This window comes from Columba livia, chromosome 3 (assembly GCF_036013475.1).
Source record: "Columba livia isolate bColLiv1 breed racing homer chromosome 3, bColLiv1.pat.W.v2, whole genome shotgun sequence".
Lineage (NCBI taxonomy): Eukaryota > Metazoa > Chordata > Aves > Columbiformes > Columbidae > Columba > Columba livia.
Genome location: NC_088604.1, coordinates 52,839,982 through 52,857,449, shown reverse-complemented (window position 1 = coordinate 52,857,449; position 17,468 = coordinate 52,839,982). Strand labels below are relative to the sequence as shown.

At 37.3% G+C, this 17,468-nt stretch overlaps 1 protein-coding gene across 2 annotated transcripts in view; it reads left to right on the top strand.

Annotated features, from left to right (window-relative positions):
• MAN1A1 (mannosidase alpha class 1A member 1) overlaps positions 1-17,468 on the top strand; it is a 149,393-nt gene that overhangs the window by 82,670 nt on the left and 49,255 nt on the right. For both annotated transcript variants that reach the window (XM_065056759.1, XM_021294461.2), the window contains exon 5: positions 1,379-1,473. In XM_065056759.1, the coding sequence (XP_064912831.1) occupies positions 1,379-1,473 (95 nt within the window). The remainder of the gene's footprint in view (positions 1-1,378; positions 1,474-17,468) is intronic.

The window sequence follows — 17,468 nt, the reverse complement described above, 5'->3', positions numbered from 1 at the left end:
CTCATACGCAAGCCACTTGAAAAAGTTTTCTGTCTCCAACCATAATTTCAAATTACTTCAAATTACTTAACCTTTCTCAAAATATCTGTACTGTAATTCTGACTCTTGGATTGTTGTCGCAGAAATCTAGAGATCTGTGTCATATGAATGGACTGTGGAGTAGTCTGAAGCTTCGTTATGGTAATGTGATTATTCTGGAGTTTTATATTCTCTCCTGATCATTTATTTTTTTCAATAATAAAAGCCTTTACTCTAAGTGGCTTTTGTGAAGTGGAATTTTAGATGTCGTGTTATATTTGTGTAGAAAGAATTTTCTTCGTTACCTTATTTTGACCAGCAAATGTCTTTATTTATATATTCACAGAAACATATATGTGTTTTTTTCTTTCTGCAAAAATTTACTGTACCGTACTTGGCTATACCATGAGATGCACCAGATGTACAAGTTGATTTATGATACGTAAATAAATAAAAATTCATCATAAATATGTCTGAGGGGAAAAAATAAACGGAAGGGAGCCATTATTAGAAAGAAAGAACGACAAAGGTGACTTTGCTATTTTGGCTACTATACCTGGGATAATCCCTTTCAGTGTTGTACAAGGTCCCAGTGTAATTCCGAGCAAATAGGCCCCGAACATCCACATATTGAAACCACTAAATAGGTTTCTATATTTAAGCTGGAACAATATTGCTTCTAATTAAAAACTCTCTTACTAGGGCTTGAAAAGTCAGGTTAATGTAACCTGAGTTTAGCTGGCCGTTGAAGGAGGGCAAAATACTCTTTGTTTTAGCTTTGTGACTATTACTCTGAACATAAAAGTTTCTGATATTAAATTGTTTGTCATTCTTGTGGGCACATGTTAAGCAATTGATGTCTTTCCACTTCTCTTTTTTAAGATGTAATCTGAAACTCTTTACCTGCTAAAGACCAGTTAAATCTCAGCTATCTGTAGGGGTATATTCCAATTTTTGGAGTAATCATGGCATTGATACCCATCTGATACTGATACCCAGCAGCATCCCCAGATAATGTACCCCCTCCCCAACCCCAGAGCACACTGCAGGCACCATGGGGAGTGCACAAGCAGCTCTGCCCAAACTGGAGCAGGTCTGGCCATGCCAACGTCTGGCTTGATGCTGGTCATGCCAGATGTGGATCGTCTGGACATCATCATTGTGTGATCCTGCTGTGTGAGATCCCCGTTACTGTGTGAAAGGGAAAATTGATTGCTTTGTTCTTTTTACTCTAAAAAAAGAGGGACACTTCATTGTGCTGAGATGGCTTATACCATGTGCTTATTAATGGTATTATCTAAATTAATTTAGTGGGAGCAACAGTGTGTTTTCCAACACTTTGTTTCTTCTTAACTTCCAGGTTTTCCGAAAAAAGGCAGTGGAGCTTGGAGAGAAATTGCTACCTGCTTTCAACACTCCCACAGGGATACCTTGGGCGTTGCTTAATATCAAGAGGTAAAATAACTGCTTGTTGATGACTAGCTCATATTAAAAGTTATGTCGAAACCATCTTCACCACAGAACTATTAGAACTGCTGCACAGTTTTTCTTTCCAGCTACATAAAAGTTGATATAATATCCTAGGCTCTACAGTTTATATTGGAAAATTTAAGTAGATACACAATTTATGCACAAGAATGCACATAGAAATACATTTATTCAGCTCAGAACTGACTGCTTTTTTGTCAGTATGTTGTTCATCACTTTTCCTGAAGCCCTTCATGGCTTTTAGCATTGTTATAGGCAGGTTAAGAGCAAAAGGGCATGTGCTGCTCTGAAAGGATAATGTTTCCAGCCACTTTGTGCTCTTATTTTCACCTGTTCTCAAATGCAGTATCAATGTGTCCATTTCAAGATACAAAAGTCATACCTGCTAAAAGAGACTTGCTGGTTTGCAGCCTCTCCAGAGGAGTGGGTTTTCTTTGGGCAGCTGTGCTTTGAAGGCAGCTGTGTGTTTGCTCCGGGAGACGTGTGCTCTCCTGCAGTCACCCTGGCCTCTGGTGTCTGACTGCAGACACATGTCAGCAATTCCTTGGTCTGTCTCAGGCCTGCTAGTGCTGATACTGTGCTGGTAAAAAAATGTTTTCTTTGCACTGCCTGGGGAAGAATATTGAAACTTAGACCTGTGGGGTATATTTGTGTATTTTTAAGGACATATCAGCTTTCTTCATGCTGCAAATAAACCCCAGCACCACCTGTTACAAGAAAGTGGATCAAGAAAAATTTCACATGGACATGTGTTGGCATTGTGTTGTGTATTTTTGTGTGATTCCCTCCTTGACAGTCAAGCATCTTCCACTGTTCTCTGCTTGTTCTGTATTTTTATGGGTACACCTTTTCTCCAGAGTGCGACGTATGCTGGCATGTTTGCTCGTTTGGGTGTGTTTGCTTCAGGCTTCCCAGTAAACGCCCCAGAGCCAGTCCTATAGAAACCCCTGGTGTGTCAGTTCAGATCGGCTTATCTGCCTTCCTTTCAAACAGAAGTGAGGCAGGAAGCAAAAAGCAGCTCTGTGTGCAGGAACAGGAGGGAGTGAGCATCTCCTGAACTTGATGTTGAAGGGGCTGATTATCTGCTGACCAGTGATGATCCCTGGACTTCGGTTACGTTCACACATACTAATGATTTCTTCTCAACAGACTTTAATGAGTGCTGCAGAAGTTCAGTAGCACAACAGCTTGAAGTTTGTTGGTTATTTGTTCTTAAGCCTTTACTAAAACTTCCGAGTATGACACCATAGCATACATTTGTAATTGCAACACAACAGTACCTTATTCTACATAGTCTATGTAAACATATTTAAGATATTTAGGCTGATAATTTGTCTTATGTGTAGCTCTTACCTAAATCCCTACTTATTTATTAATATGTCAATGGTTTTTGCAAATAGTCCAAATTTTGTGATTGGTCTTCATAATTTTATTCCAAGCTTCTCACAACAACTGCTGTGGTGCACTGCAGATGTCAACCACAGGCACTACAAGGTGATGGTGCAAAAGGGATTAATTTCATATCTGGCACCAAAGTGGAAAAGGATCTCTGCCGAGATAACTTCATGTGCTGTGGCAGAAAAAGTTACATTAGAAACTGGGTTCTTGGTTATTCATTCTGAATCCTTGCACATCTGTCTAGATTTGACCTTCACTAGATGACCCTTCCGTAATACTGTGCGTAAACAAATAAGCTGTCATCCAGGCTTAGTAGATGCTAAGCTACTGAAGCCTGCATATATTACAGACCTAATACGCCTCATTTCTGATTAGTATTTTATTTCATTTTATTTTGATTTATGCTTCAAATTGGAGAGCACTCACAATAGATTGTGGGTGTCAGTGGTTATTTTTAAATTACTATTTTTGGATTAGCAGATGAGCTGGATATTTGTTTCACTATGCAAATGTTCTTTGCAAAATAGTTTGTTTTCTCTGCTCGTCCTGTATCATCATAGCCAGACTTGCTCTCTCCTCAGTGCCTCTGTGTGTAAACATACATATCTACTTTTTCCTGAGTATGTCCTTATATATCAAAGGCATCCACCTAAAGCCTTGTACTCTTCTCCAGTTTTTCTTGATCCTGCTTCTTTCCTTACAACTTAATGACCGTGGGACACATACTGTCTTATTTGTGGAACCCTAATTATCAAATATATTAAAAAGTTCACTGTACTATTCTTCAGCTAAAATTATTAGCCAGTTCTTGAGTGCGTTTGTAAAATTTCCATTTGTCTCCAAGGTACATTTTAAGTGGTTAGTACTGGGATTTCCTTTTATTTCTTTCTAAACATTTCAGTTGCATTTCCTTATTTCTGGTGTTCTTGGTGTTGCTCTGCATCTTCAACATTTCTCACTTCTGCTTGTACTGCCAAATTTGTAGTTCCTTTTATGACTCACTTGCTTATTTGAGTAACCAGTTTGTATAGCACTTATTGACTCTTCTGGCTGAAAACACTGGTACGAAGAGAGGCTGGAGAGGGAAAAAGTGTATGAAGCGGTGGTGGCATAACAGATTTCTGGTTTTCTTTTGGGGATAAGGGGCACAAGCTGCAAACCCACTTTTCGTTATCTATTTATTTGTTTATTTATTTTCCTCCCTCACCTCAATCCTTTGTTTAGATATTTCGTCTTCAGTACTTCTAAAACAGGAACTAGAACAGCTTCTTAAAATACTACTAGTTCATGAGCTTTTAATTTTCTTCTCAGTGAGCCATGACAATATGGCTTCTTCTTGGTAAAATTTTCATTTTCCTTTTTCTCTGAAAACTTCAAGTAATTTATGACTGAGTGGTCAAATTGCTTGTGCACTTCTGTAATATACCTCTCAGATTTATAGAAATTAAAAAATCTGAAATTATAAGTCTCTTATTGATTTCAGTAATCTTAACAGATATCCAGCTTGCATCATGTTAGCAGGATCAAGTAACCCTTTTCATGTATCTATTTATTTTTACCACTGTAACTATTAAAAAGGAAGCTGTGTGGAGATTGTGTTTATTGGATGACACCCAGCTGTGAAACAGAGGTATGAATCCAGTTTGTTGTTAGTCTATTGAATTGATCAGGAGTAAACTTCTCAGTACAAGATCCTGTACAATGTTTTTCTCTTTTGGATGAAAATTGTCTCTTTATGTCACTTTTTCACCCCTTTTTTTTTAGTCACTATTAGTTCCAATAAGACCACATTGCTACTTTCTAATACGCAGCTCAGAAGCATTCTTATATGAGAAAAAACATTTTCCATAAAATGTTTGCTTTCGGTATGTTGACCAGTTGAATAGTTGTTTTAAGGTTATTTATGATCCTTTGTGTGCTACCATGTAGCAATACTGTAGACATTAAGGTGCCTGGCTTTTTATGAAGAATCAATGTATCATATAACCTTGAAGTGCATCTGAAACTTTGAAAAATACTCAATGCCTTACCATAATGAAAACATTTTCAACTGGGCTAAGTAATAATTTTTTTATTTCTGGAAACAGAACAAACTAGAAATGGGTTTTTTGGATGTCCAGCCAGTTTCAAATGTTGTGGTGGCTAAGGGGGATACTGTGCTTATTCCACTGGCTCAGTGACAGAAGTAAGTAATGTATAGATATAGGGACCACGGAATGTTCTGTATGGAAGGAAAAGCTCTGAAGTATGAGTGGAGTAGGTCAGAGCAGGGGAGCCTAACAGAAGTCAGAAAGGAGGAGTTTGAGATAAATTGGATTAATTTGTGTGATAAGATTTACTCGACATAAACATTAAATATTTACTGTGTCAGACATCAGCCTAGGACTTTTTGCCTTTTATATTTTAGCATTGATTATACATAAGCAGTGGACATGAGTTGAATTCAATATTATATATTTTACTAAGTGAGATAGAGGACTTGATACATTATATGAACAAAGTAGTTACTCATTTGTAAGTAACTGAGGATGGAAGTGACAAAACTGCAATATTTATTCTATTGGGATTTTAAAGCAAGGTCCTCTTTTGATTGTTTTTTTTTCCTAAATTATTGGGGTTTTAATGATCACGTTTTGTACAGAATATTTAAGTTATGTCACAGACCTTTCCAGGCCTCAAAGCGTTCATGGTATGATCAAGCACTTCTTGGACTTATTGAGCCCTCAGAGCCACCATGTGGATTCATAATAAGATACACCCTCAGCACAGCCTCAAAAAACAATCTTTTTTTCTCACATGTTACTTGAAAAAAAATAGAATAACAAGGAAAAAATATGCCCATAATATTTTATTTTGAATGCTTTATGTTTTACCACCAGGTGAGATTCCTGTTCCGTGGTGGTTGTACCAAGCAGGATGGCTCCATCCACCAGTCTTGCTTGCCCACCAGAGCCTGGTGGCTTTTGCAAGGGATTTTATGCTAAAATGTCACAGTGTCTGCCCAGGTGACACAGGCACAGGTGGTGTTCTCTTCTGGGGCATATACTCTGGTATTTCAGAGCACAGGCCATATTTTAGGTTGCAGGTGTTTGAAGGTGCTTATCTGTGAGCATCTTCCACCTTAGGAGGAAATGTGACTGATAAACCGGCCACTGAGGTATGAAAAGTTGATCTTCAGACAACAGAACTTCCTTGAAAATATTTTAAAAGTTACAAAGTGATTCCTCGTTTCCGAACATGTTTCGGGTCTCATGTGCCTTGAGAAACAGATAGCCTTCAAAATGTCTTTAGTGTCCTACCTTATTACAAGAACTCTAGCATTCTTAAGAAAATATGTAGATTTCAGTGGATAACAGAACAGTTCTCTTTGAGTTTTGGGACTTTTAAAACATCATAGTCAATGCATTTAAGAGTATATTCCTTTATCATTTGTAAAGGAATCATAATGGAGTGGAAAAATTTGAAACTATGAAGAAAGGAACCGAACACATAAATTCATTAAACCTTTTTGGACAACTTAATGCCTCTGCATATACCATCAGAAATGCCTGAAATGTGAATGTTACATTATTTTGCCAATTTTTCCTAAGCCTCGAGTTATATGTATGATTCTATCTTTAAGAGAATTAGTGATTCGTGCTTTTACTTGTCCTACGTCAGAATGGCTAAATTAAATTTTCTGCTAACTCTAGTGTCTAAAATAAATTTAAAAATGAAAATACTAGACCTAAATAAAGCTTATTCTTCAAATCTGACTATCTTTGGAAAATAAAAACCTGTTTTTTAAAGGGGTTGTAAAGGGTAAGTCTTGCATTGTCTGCACAGTTCGTCATTGTAGGACCATGCAGGAGCTGTTTTTAGATGGCATCTTTAATTTTATCCCTTCTGTCTAACTTGGATGTAATTTGAGAGGAAGGAATCAAAACTACCTTAGAAGAAAAAGCTAAAAGTAGTCTAGTTTGCATGCCTAGTAAAGGCACTGTGAGCGTGGTTTTGGCAAATGCTTCACTGATGTCATAAATTGAAGTGGTAATAGTAACAAGAATGAGTTGGATGTTAAGTTAAACACTGAAATTTTCCTTGTAGCCAAACAGATCAAGTGAAACCAGACTTTGTCCTTCAGGCGTTTGGATCACAGTGTGGATTTATGTTAGCACTGGATGCAAAGAGAGAAATCCTAGCTGAACTTTACCTATCTAAAAATTATTTATCTGGAGTTAGACATACGTTTTGGGATAGAATGATTTGCCTTCTAGAGATACTAATCTCTGTCCATTGACTAAACAAGACCTTAGGCAAATAATTGAAATAACTAACTTTTTGAATTCTGGAAATTAATTCTGTCCTAATTTATAAATAACCGGTGACAAGAATGGTTTCAGCAAAGGGTACATCTTTTCAGTGCTGCCATTTTGGTTGCTGGTTAACCCACTGATTCATTGTGTGATTCATAAACAACTCTACATTTCTTGAGTCAGTACTGGGTGCAAAATAAACCTGAAAAAATAGCTTTGTGCTTGGGCATTTTGATATCACCATGTTTTATGCCATCTGATTACCAATTCAATTGTTGTAGAACATCACAGTAAGCAAACTGCTTGCCATGTCTTTGCCTTGTTTGAAATGAGTAGCCTGTTTTGCATTGCATGACTTTATATTCAGCAAGAATCAAATGAACTATAGTAAATTTATATTTCATTTAAAAAGAACAAACAACTTTCATTTTTTCCTCTGGCTTTCTATAAATAATTCTTCCATGGTCACACAAAAAAAAAATGCCTGTTCTGAGAGTGTTATTAAAATTAAGATTTTTCTGACTGTAGGTATTAGTAGACATCAATGCAGTTTTCAGGGTAGATACTTTTGGTGGTGTCTGATTTGCCATTAAGCAACGAAAAAAAATCTTGTTATAAAAATACAAGAAAAATTCCAAGAGATTGTTCAAGGAACATATCTGTTTGGCAGCAGGTGCGGGAGGAATATTATTTTGGCGATAGCCCATAATGTAAAGCTGTATTATTCAAACAACCGCTTCAATTCAATATTATAATGCTGAACTTGTGTGGGAGACCGCCCTCTGGCAATATCACAGGAGGAATTTGGGATCTATTATTGCTGCTGCACGATATCTTTCTCAGTTCCAGTACTGTCTTTATAGCCAAAAGAAAGAGATTCTGGTCCCAAATTCAAAGTTTAAACACTAACTCCCCCCAGTTTATTAGTGCACTGTAATATGAGCATGAACACTTACAAGTTCATCACCATCGTACTCATCTGTGTAAAACCCTATGTGAATAACAGTAATGTGATTCCTCAACATTAAATGTATGATTGCAAACACTTTGTAGATCTCTGTAATGATAACAATAGATAGTCTTCTTTTATTAAACAGAACAACCCTTGTGCCAGACAGTCGCACAGGAGCCAGCTGGTTACGGGAGGGTCTTGGTCTTCACTTTGTGGGTTTTGTCCCCTTCCACAGCAGACACTCTCTTCAGAGCATCAAAAACTTCCCCTCACAGATTTTTGTATTGATGGCTTAAAAAGAGTGGGAAGTGGTGTGGGTATTCATTATGAAGAAGATATGAAAGTGTGGGAGGGGATGACTTGAGTCAGGATAAGCACGTTATGCTCTTCTCTGTTTTGCCCTAGAAGAGACCAGGAGTAGGAAGTTCACCCCGCTCACTTGTGGCATGTACCAGTAGGTGGGATGTACCAACCAGGCACTTCAAATTTTCTACAAGCTTAGTCATAAATGAACCAGGCCCTTGCTGAAACACAGTGGCATTGGGTGGGTAGTGACAAACATGGGAAAGCTGCATCGGATCCTTAGTTTGCTTCCTGATAGTTAAAACTGCCTGCAAGATTTTGAAATGGCATTTCTTGAAAATAGAGTTTTATGAATCAGTATATAGATATTGGTGTTGCTTGTGCCCTTGCTTTAGCTGGATAACTGCTGCTGTCACCTCGATACTAGCAGATAACGAGAAGTTATTTCACAGAATCACAGAATCACAGAATCGATTGGGTTGGAAGAGACCTCAGAGATCATCGAGTCCAACCCTTGGTCCAACTCTAGTCCATTTACTAGATCATGGCACTAAGTGCCATGTCCAATCTCAGTTTAAAAACCTCTAGGGACGGCGAGTCCACCACCTCCCTGGGCAGGCCATTCCAATGCCTGATCACTCTCTCTGTAAAGAATTTCTTTCTAATATCCAGCCTAAATTTCCCCTGGTAGAGTTTAAGCCCATGCCCCCTTGTCCTATTGCTAACTGCCTGGGAGAAGAGACCAATCCCCACCTGGCTATAACTTCCCTTCAGGTAGTTATAGAGAGTGATGAGGTCACCTCTAAGCCTCCTCTTCTCCAGACTAAACAACCCCAGCTCCCTCAGCCTCTCCCCATAGGTCTTATGTTCAAGTCCCTTCACCAGTCGTGTTGCTCTTCTCTGGACCCGCTCCAGCACTTCAATGTCTTTCCTGAACTGAGGGGCCCAGAACTGAACACAATACTCCAGGTGTGGCATACTTTTCTGCTGCCTAGAAGATGTGAGAGAACCCTTAGTATTGAGTTGCCAAACACATTTGAGAGTTGGAGGTGTACATAAAGATGCACAGGATGTGGCTCAGGTCAAGATGAAACACGTTTGTATGTTTTAGCGGCGCAGCAGGAACCAGCTCCCATTATGAACATTAGGAGCCAGGTACCACAAAGCTTGAGGAGTTGTCCTTGAGTAGCTTGAGGAACAGTTGTTCTGCCCTGAAATAAATGCCTAGTGCCTGACCCGCTGGGCTGCCCTTCCTTGACTGTGTTGACTGTGATGAGAACTCCAACACCTGAGTGTAGGCACATTCATCTTTGCACTGGTTAGATATCATTTCCCTTTCAATTGCTTGTATTGTGTATGTCCTAGTTTCAATCTGTGTCCAGTAAATGATAATCTTATAATAGACCAAGTGTGACTGTTGGAAGATAGTTCCTTCAGAGGAAAGGGAATCGTTTCATCCAGACTAAATAAATGAGCACTAGCAGTTCTCAGTCACTTCCTCCGCAATTCAAGTCACCTCAGGGAAACACATCAGCTAAAAATTATAGTTGTGTTGGGATTGTTCACCAGAGAATTTTCTAATGGACAATTTGTAAAGACACAAATTATTCACTTTGCATATTTGATACATGTATGTACATTTGTGGGATTTTGCCTGCAAAACCCATCACTACTTTCTCATTAGGGAACTCTTTAAATGACCATGAGAAGGGGAAAGGAAGCATTTATATAGTGTTTTGTTTGTGTATTTTAGCTGGAATTACTTTAATACTTCTACCTGGCTAAATTTTTGGGTTTTTTTGGTGGTTGGTTGTTTTTTTTTTTTATTGCTTTACTTTAAGCATCTTGATAATACTTCTACTTGGCTAAATTATCACATTGAGTAATTAATTCTTAATAATAATTTCAAAATGGAAAGTTATGGATTTTGTTTCTGGTTTTGTTTGGGGTTTTTAAAAATGTTTTTGTTTGTTGGGGGGGGCTTTGTTTTGGTTAGTTGGTTGTTTTGGGATTTTTGTTTGTTTTGTTTCTGTTTGTTTATTTATTAATTACTCTGCTTTAAGCTTCTTGATAATGTGGTGGATACTAAGGACTGACACCTACCAAGCACTATATTTTGTATGACTGAATTGTTGGCATAAGGGTGTGATACCTGTTCAGCATTACAAGACTAGAGGAACAAGGTTTTACCTTAGCATCAAAAGTAAAGACTACTTTAGGTTCTAAAATAAGTGCTAGTTTAAATAGGTGACTTATATTTGTAGCTACTCTGTATTCTTATTGTCCTAAAATAATGAGCATGAAGAAGAGTTGCTAAGTACATATTTTCTGAAATCATTACTGTGAACAGATTCACCTGTCATCTTCACAGAAGACTACATTTTTTTCCTCACTGAAAAAAACATAATTCCCTTCAATACTTCACAGAATCGCAGAATGTTAGGGATTGGAAGGGACCTCAAAAGATCACCTAGTCCAGTCCCCCTGCCGGAGCAGAAACACCCAGATGAGGTTACACAGGAATGTGTCCAGGTGGGTTTTGAATGCCTCCAGAGAAGGAGAATCCACAAGCTCCCTGGGCAGCCTGTTCCAGTGCTCTGTCACCCTCTCTGTGAAGTTTCTTCTCAAATTTAAGTGGAACTTCTGTGTTCTAGTTTGTACTCATTGCCCCTTGTCTTCTCATTGGTTGTCACAGAGAAGAGCCTGGCTCCATCCTTGTGACATTCACCCTTTATATATTTATGAACATTAATGAGGTCACCCCTCCGTCTCCTCCAAGCTAAAGAGCCCCAGCTCCCTCAGCCTTTCCTCATAAGGGAGATGCTTCACTCCCTTAATCATCTTCGTTGCCCTGCACTGGACTCTCTCCAGCAGTTACTTCTCAAAGTACATATTTTGTTGCAAATATGCACATAGATATATGTGTGCATATATAGGTATATCTTTATTCATCATTATATGTTTCTCATTACTGCTGATATGAGAAGATCTCTCCTTAACCTCCTCCAAACTACAACCTCCCAGCTGAACAGCTGAAACCGTACCTGTGACTGATGCAGTTGCGTTGTGTCATGTATATCACAAATAACTGTTTCACTTATCTGAATTTTAAACTTCCCTTTATAGTATTTCATAATCTTATTAATACTGTGAAACTTAAATTTTGTGGTTTTAATTGTACCAAGGCTGATGAGTGTTTTTAATGAAATTTTTATAAGCATGTTGAATTTTAATTTGACTAGTTGCAAGAACCTATGACATCTTTTGTTCTTCTGAAATTGATGGCATATCCATTTTCATGGATACATCAGATACTCTTTCATTGCTGTTTTTCTTTTAATCTTTTAGAGTAATTTTAAAGCAACAAATCAGCATAAAATAGGCTTTTTTTCTCTAGTAATCAATCCATTATGTCAGAAAAATGAGTACATTTACACAGAATGATATTTAGCATTAGATTTTAACAGAAATTAAAGTTGATTATTTGTTAATTGTTATGTTTAGCATTTGGTGAGATTTGCGGGGTTTCCTTTCTTTTCAGGAATCTTAAAATGATGGACAAATTACTGTCTTTCTTGCTTGCATAACTGCTTATCATTAGTTGGGTTTGCTCAGGTTTATGACCAACTTCATACACCCAGCTGAATACAGAATACATCCTTGTTTATAAACAATAATCTTAGCGTTAAATACAGATACTGGTAGTGCTATACTTACTTGCCATTATCACAGGTTAATCAATGTAATAGCTCTGGCTTTGGTTGGAAAACAGCTACGTTGCTTCTTTTAGCGTCTCTTCAGCATCCAGACCTTATTTGAATCCTTAATCTAAGTTGGAGGTTTTTATTACAAGTTTCTGAGATCACCCAGTGGCTTTTGCTTGTGTGTTTTCTATAAATCAAGAACTACTGTAATCCATCTTTGATCCTGTTCTGATTTATGTATTTTCTAACGATGCTATTCCTTTTCTATGCTCGCTGCCGGCTTTTAATACGTTTTTATTTTGGAGGAGAAGCACACCAGTGGTGATCTTCACCTCTGAAGTTTTTTCTGCTGAACTGTGATTCTGCCCTTGTCCCCATGTCTTCCATAAAGAGGAATCTGGATCCTGGATGCATCACGTTTTCTAGATCTACGGGTTGCTTCTCTGAGTATATTTTCCGATGTTGCGGTTTCATAGCTTGTGAAAATTAATGTTTGGGAACTCTACTGGATACGTTGTCCCACATATGTCTTCTGAGGCTTCTGGGCTGGCTGTTTTTCAGCCCCTTCCCCTTTCCCTTCCTTTCTGATGTTTTTGAGGTTGTCTAGATGATCTGCTTCTCTGCGTCTCTGCAGTACCTCAAATGGGACATATGCTAGAGTCGTTATGGATGAGTTGGTCCATAAATCCTATTACTCCAAGTGTATTATCGTGTAATACACCATTCCTTAACATCTTGAATATGTTAATGTACGTGAATATTCTGGAAGGTGTGATAATCAAGCTATTCTTAGGCATATTTTTATATACATTCGGGGGGTGTATATATCTATACACACATATAGATGTTTTATAGGTATATATATGTATATTTGTAACATTTAGCAGTGTAAGGCAAATTGGGCTCCTTTGGGGCAGTTCGGGAGAATGGATAAAGTAAAAAAACAGGTTGTACTTGGCTTTGCTGCTGAAGGCTATTCTGTATATTGTAAAAGTCCCTTTTCTTATCTCCATGTTCTCTCAAATACAGAATTACTTGGTTTTTACCATTTCCTGGAAGACTTTAGAAATATTTTTTAAAAAAATCAAAACATTTTCAGCCTTCATTTGCTATTGAATATCCAGTCTTCCCTTTCTGACACCTAAGCTGACCATGTGAAGACTTCTGTTGCATCAGAATAAAATAGGTTACTGCTCTTTGGAAAACATGATGTCATAATTCTCGTATTTTTACACTTGTTCATATCTTTTACAAAGGAGGGAAAGCAAGGAGATAAAAGAAATAATTTCTTAAGCAGCAGTGAAGCTGTAGAAATAAAACATCTTTCAGGCATAAATGGAAAATGAAAAAATGTGCATTGATTTTACTTGGTTCTCCTTCCCTCACCTGAGAACTCTTGAATAATCATTTCCATCTTCCAAAAACACCTTTTGATACTAATACAGATATGGACACAGGAAAATGTATGCTGCTTGAATGCTACATTAATTATCTTTGCAGTATTTATAACTGAATGGTCTTGATCAGAACTCTGATGAACTTTAGTCTGTGTGTCTATAAAGTTGTTTTCCTTTATTAGTTCTTACAATTTCTTGCAGTTTGTGCTCTGTGAAGGCCAGACAGTTGTGCAGAACATTTAATGGTTTCTAATGACAAAGAAATTTTAGAAGTCTCAGCAGTGGAGTCTTTCAACAATGCACTACAAGTAAAACCTCTTCTAGTTGAAAATCTGTTGAAATACTATCTGCTTCTGAATTTTATCATTAAGGAGATTCTTTTAAAATTCATTTTCAAGCTTATGGAGTTTTTAGGCTAACTATATTAACTCAAATTCTAATATATAATTTATTTGCCTTATTACAACATTTCATTAAAATGTCAGAAGATACAGCAAGAACTAGGCATGTGGTGCTTTTCACATATGGAAATAGCTATAGCGGTTCTGTTCTGCAGTGTGAATTAACAAAGATTGATTGCAATCTGTTTTTATTAACTCAAGGAAGAAAAGCAGTGTAGTGATATTAAGAAAATTAATTATAACTTTCTAATCTGGTAATTAATGTGCAGCTGGGCATGAGTGCAGTTAGTGCAATTCAGTAATTTGGCAGTCCCAACAAATTATCATCATCTGTTTTAAGGTAGACAACTGTTCTTTAATCTTTGCTCAAATGTTTATAATCTTTCTCCTTTTCAGAACAATTTCAATGTTAGATATGGTTTTTCACTATAATAATGTGAACTGAAGTTCAATTGTGTCTTTCAGGACTGAAGTTCAGTTGTATTTTTTAGAACCCTCTTCTATTCTTTTCCAGTGTTGTACTGAAGTGTCTCATGAAGCACTTGTATGAAACAGTGATTACTGGTAATTGACCTGCATATGTTGAATAATCTTAAAATGCTACCAAGAATTTAATGTACCCTGTAAATTGAGATGCTTCCAATTAAATAGAATTCTTAGGATAATCACTTTCAAAACTAATCAGTAATACAACTGTGTTACTAAACCCTCTTATTGACTTAATTGTGACAAATTAATAAACCGAACCAATGTAATTACTGTAATGGTCATATTAGTTTGCATTTTTCATGACCTATCCATAAATGTTTTTCAGAAACACAAAGGGAAAATAGAAAATACCTGGGCGTATCGAATAGCATGACAGAGTCACTTGGGTGGGGGAGTGTTTGTGCCCTTCTTGCCTTCTTTATGAGTCATGAAGGTTATCGTGGAGCACCCCGTGCTCAGTGCCTCTTGTCTATTAAGAAATCAAATGCTACTGATGAAAAATTCGAACTGGGATCGTAGCAGTGGAATTGATAAGAGAAAATGCTCTTAAACAGTCTAACTGATTTTGCTATAAAACTATCAAATCTGATTTCCTAAAATATACTGGTGAACAAAATATTGTCAGTCATGTTTATCTTTAGTATTATTTTTAACAATCGAAGGGGAAAAAGCACAAAGCATCTCTGTACATCAGACTCTGGAAACTCCCCAAAAGTATTCAATATCCTTACACTGCCAGAGAACAGATACTTTAAAATAACTGCTTTACTTACATAAGACTTTTGGGGGGTTTGCTTGTCTTGTTTTAGAGCTTTTGTTGTTGTTGAAGTGTTCATTAGGAGTGCGTTAGAGAAGGAGTTCTGGGAGACTGAAGGCCAGGAGTTTTCAGCCCGGTGAATCTGTCTTTTTGGTTGTTCTGCGGCACAATTTCAACAGGAGAAAACATGGACAGCCTTTGCCAAGCAGGCATGGGTTTGAACCTGCTCAGCTGGAGGAGAATTGAGCCGAGGTCTTTCACTTCTTGCACATGTGCTTTAGCTCCCTGGGTTATTGCTTCCTTTAAAGAAAAAAGCATTAGCTATAGAATTTAAATTAGTCTGATCTTACTGATAGGTGGATGCTTGGTATGTTATGGCTTAAGGGCTTGTGAATAATTAAGATCAAGGGATCAATGTGGATGTCTTCATTAGCAGGATAGTTCAGCTCAGGAGTGAGCTGCTGAGAGTGTTTCTCCTGGTTTTCCCTACCTGCTGTGCCATGTTTTATAGTTAAACACAGAAGTGCCTAAGAGTGGGTATTTGCTCAGCACCTTTAACCTACTTGTTCTCAGGACATGCGGAGATCACAAACCTGGTCTTAAATGCCTGTAGCAAAGTCATCGATGTCTTTTGTTAGATCCAGCTCAAGCTGAGCAGGGAGCCACCCAAAGCAAAGCTTTTAAGCAGAAATTTGATTATTTCATAGCAACAACAAAAGATATAAGGGATTGGAGGAGAAGGGAGTTAGGAAGACTCTAATCAAATAAAAGCCTTGGAATTTTATAAAGGACCTCCTAGGAGATTATTTTGGTTTAGTGGTAGAGAGTAACATTCAGGCAGATCTGATACTGACTTCGCTTTATGCATAACTCCAGGAGACACCAACCTCCCACCCCCCAAAAGAAAAGAGGAAAAACCCCAAACTATGCACACACACCCCAGTCACCTGAGGTTTGTTGGCTGATATTAATGACTGTGAATGACATGGTGGTGTTCACCATCTTAATGCCACCTTCTAATTTGTGTTTCACAGCCTGTGTTATGTCAGGGGGCTTAGGATCCTGAAATATTGCATATTGTTCTACATATTAAAAAAAATAATAATAATAATTTAATAAATTAACTTGTATTTCAAAATAAAAAACGGGCAGCAATGCAGTTTATTACATCAGTCATATTGAGCAATTCATTTTGTAACAAATCAAATTAATAAAGAATATAGCAAATTTGGTGGGTTTTTTTCCTTTCTGTTTAGATACATCGTTGTGAACAATTAATATTTTCATCATTTTTGTCTGCTTTAAACCATTTTGTCATTATCTTAAGTTTTTGTATTGTTTTCAGATTTGCCAAGTGTTTTCTGTGCACTCACTAGTGTAACACAAGATTCATGAGCCTTCTTAGTAATAAAGCTCAGTTTGCACATAGCAAAATAAGAATAGTTACATGAAATCCAGTGGTTTGGAAAAAGAGATGTTTTGAAGTCTTTTGTAGTCTTTGAAGTCATTCTGTGGTGGATTAGGCACTCCAGTGCTATAAATCAGTTTGATCATGCTGTAACTTTCTGGTAGATTAGCTATACTTTGTTGTGTACTTTCATGTTACGACTGACAAAGATCACACATTACAGAATTAGTTGGTATATATGTAGGATAAGATATGACCCTAAGTGATATCCAGTAGTATGATTCATTCAGCTGTGCTGAGGTGGGTGGAGAAGTCTGAGAGATCCTCCAAAAGCAAATTCAGTCACATGTATGAATATCTCAAGGCTTTTTGTAGCTGTGGGTTTTCCTCATAGTATTAAAAGGTATAGAATGTTATCCACAACACTTGAATCCTTCTGTTCAGTTTTGATAGGTAGGTTGCCTTTTAATATCTTTTTTTTTTTTTTCTTTTTAATCTCCTGATTGATGATCAGTTGCTTGTACAGATAATTTTGAAAGCTGATCTTCTGTTGTATGTTTGGGTTTATCCTATTATGGCCAGCGTGATATTCAGATTGGGAAAGAAACTGTAAAAGAAATGCTGAATTTTTCTATCAGGAGAAATAAGGATTGCCAAAGACTCTGTATCTGCTGAGATTGTTCTGGATTTTCTCTATGCTATTTTGCAATTTTTGTTCCTAAAAATCCTGTATGCATTCGAACTTAACTACTATATCGCATTATCATAGACTCATAGAATTATTTGGGTTGGAAGGGACCTTCAAAGTTCAGCTAGTCCAACTCCCCTTCAACGAGCAGGGACATCTTCAACTAGATC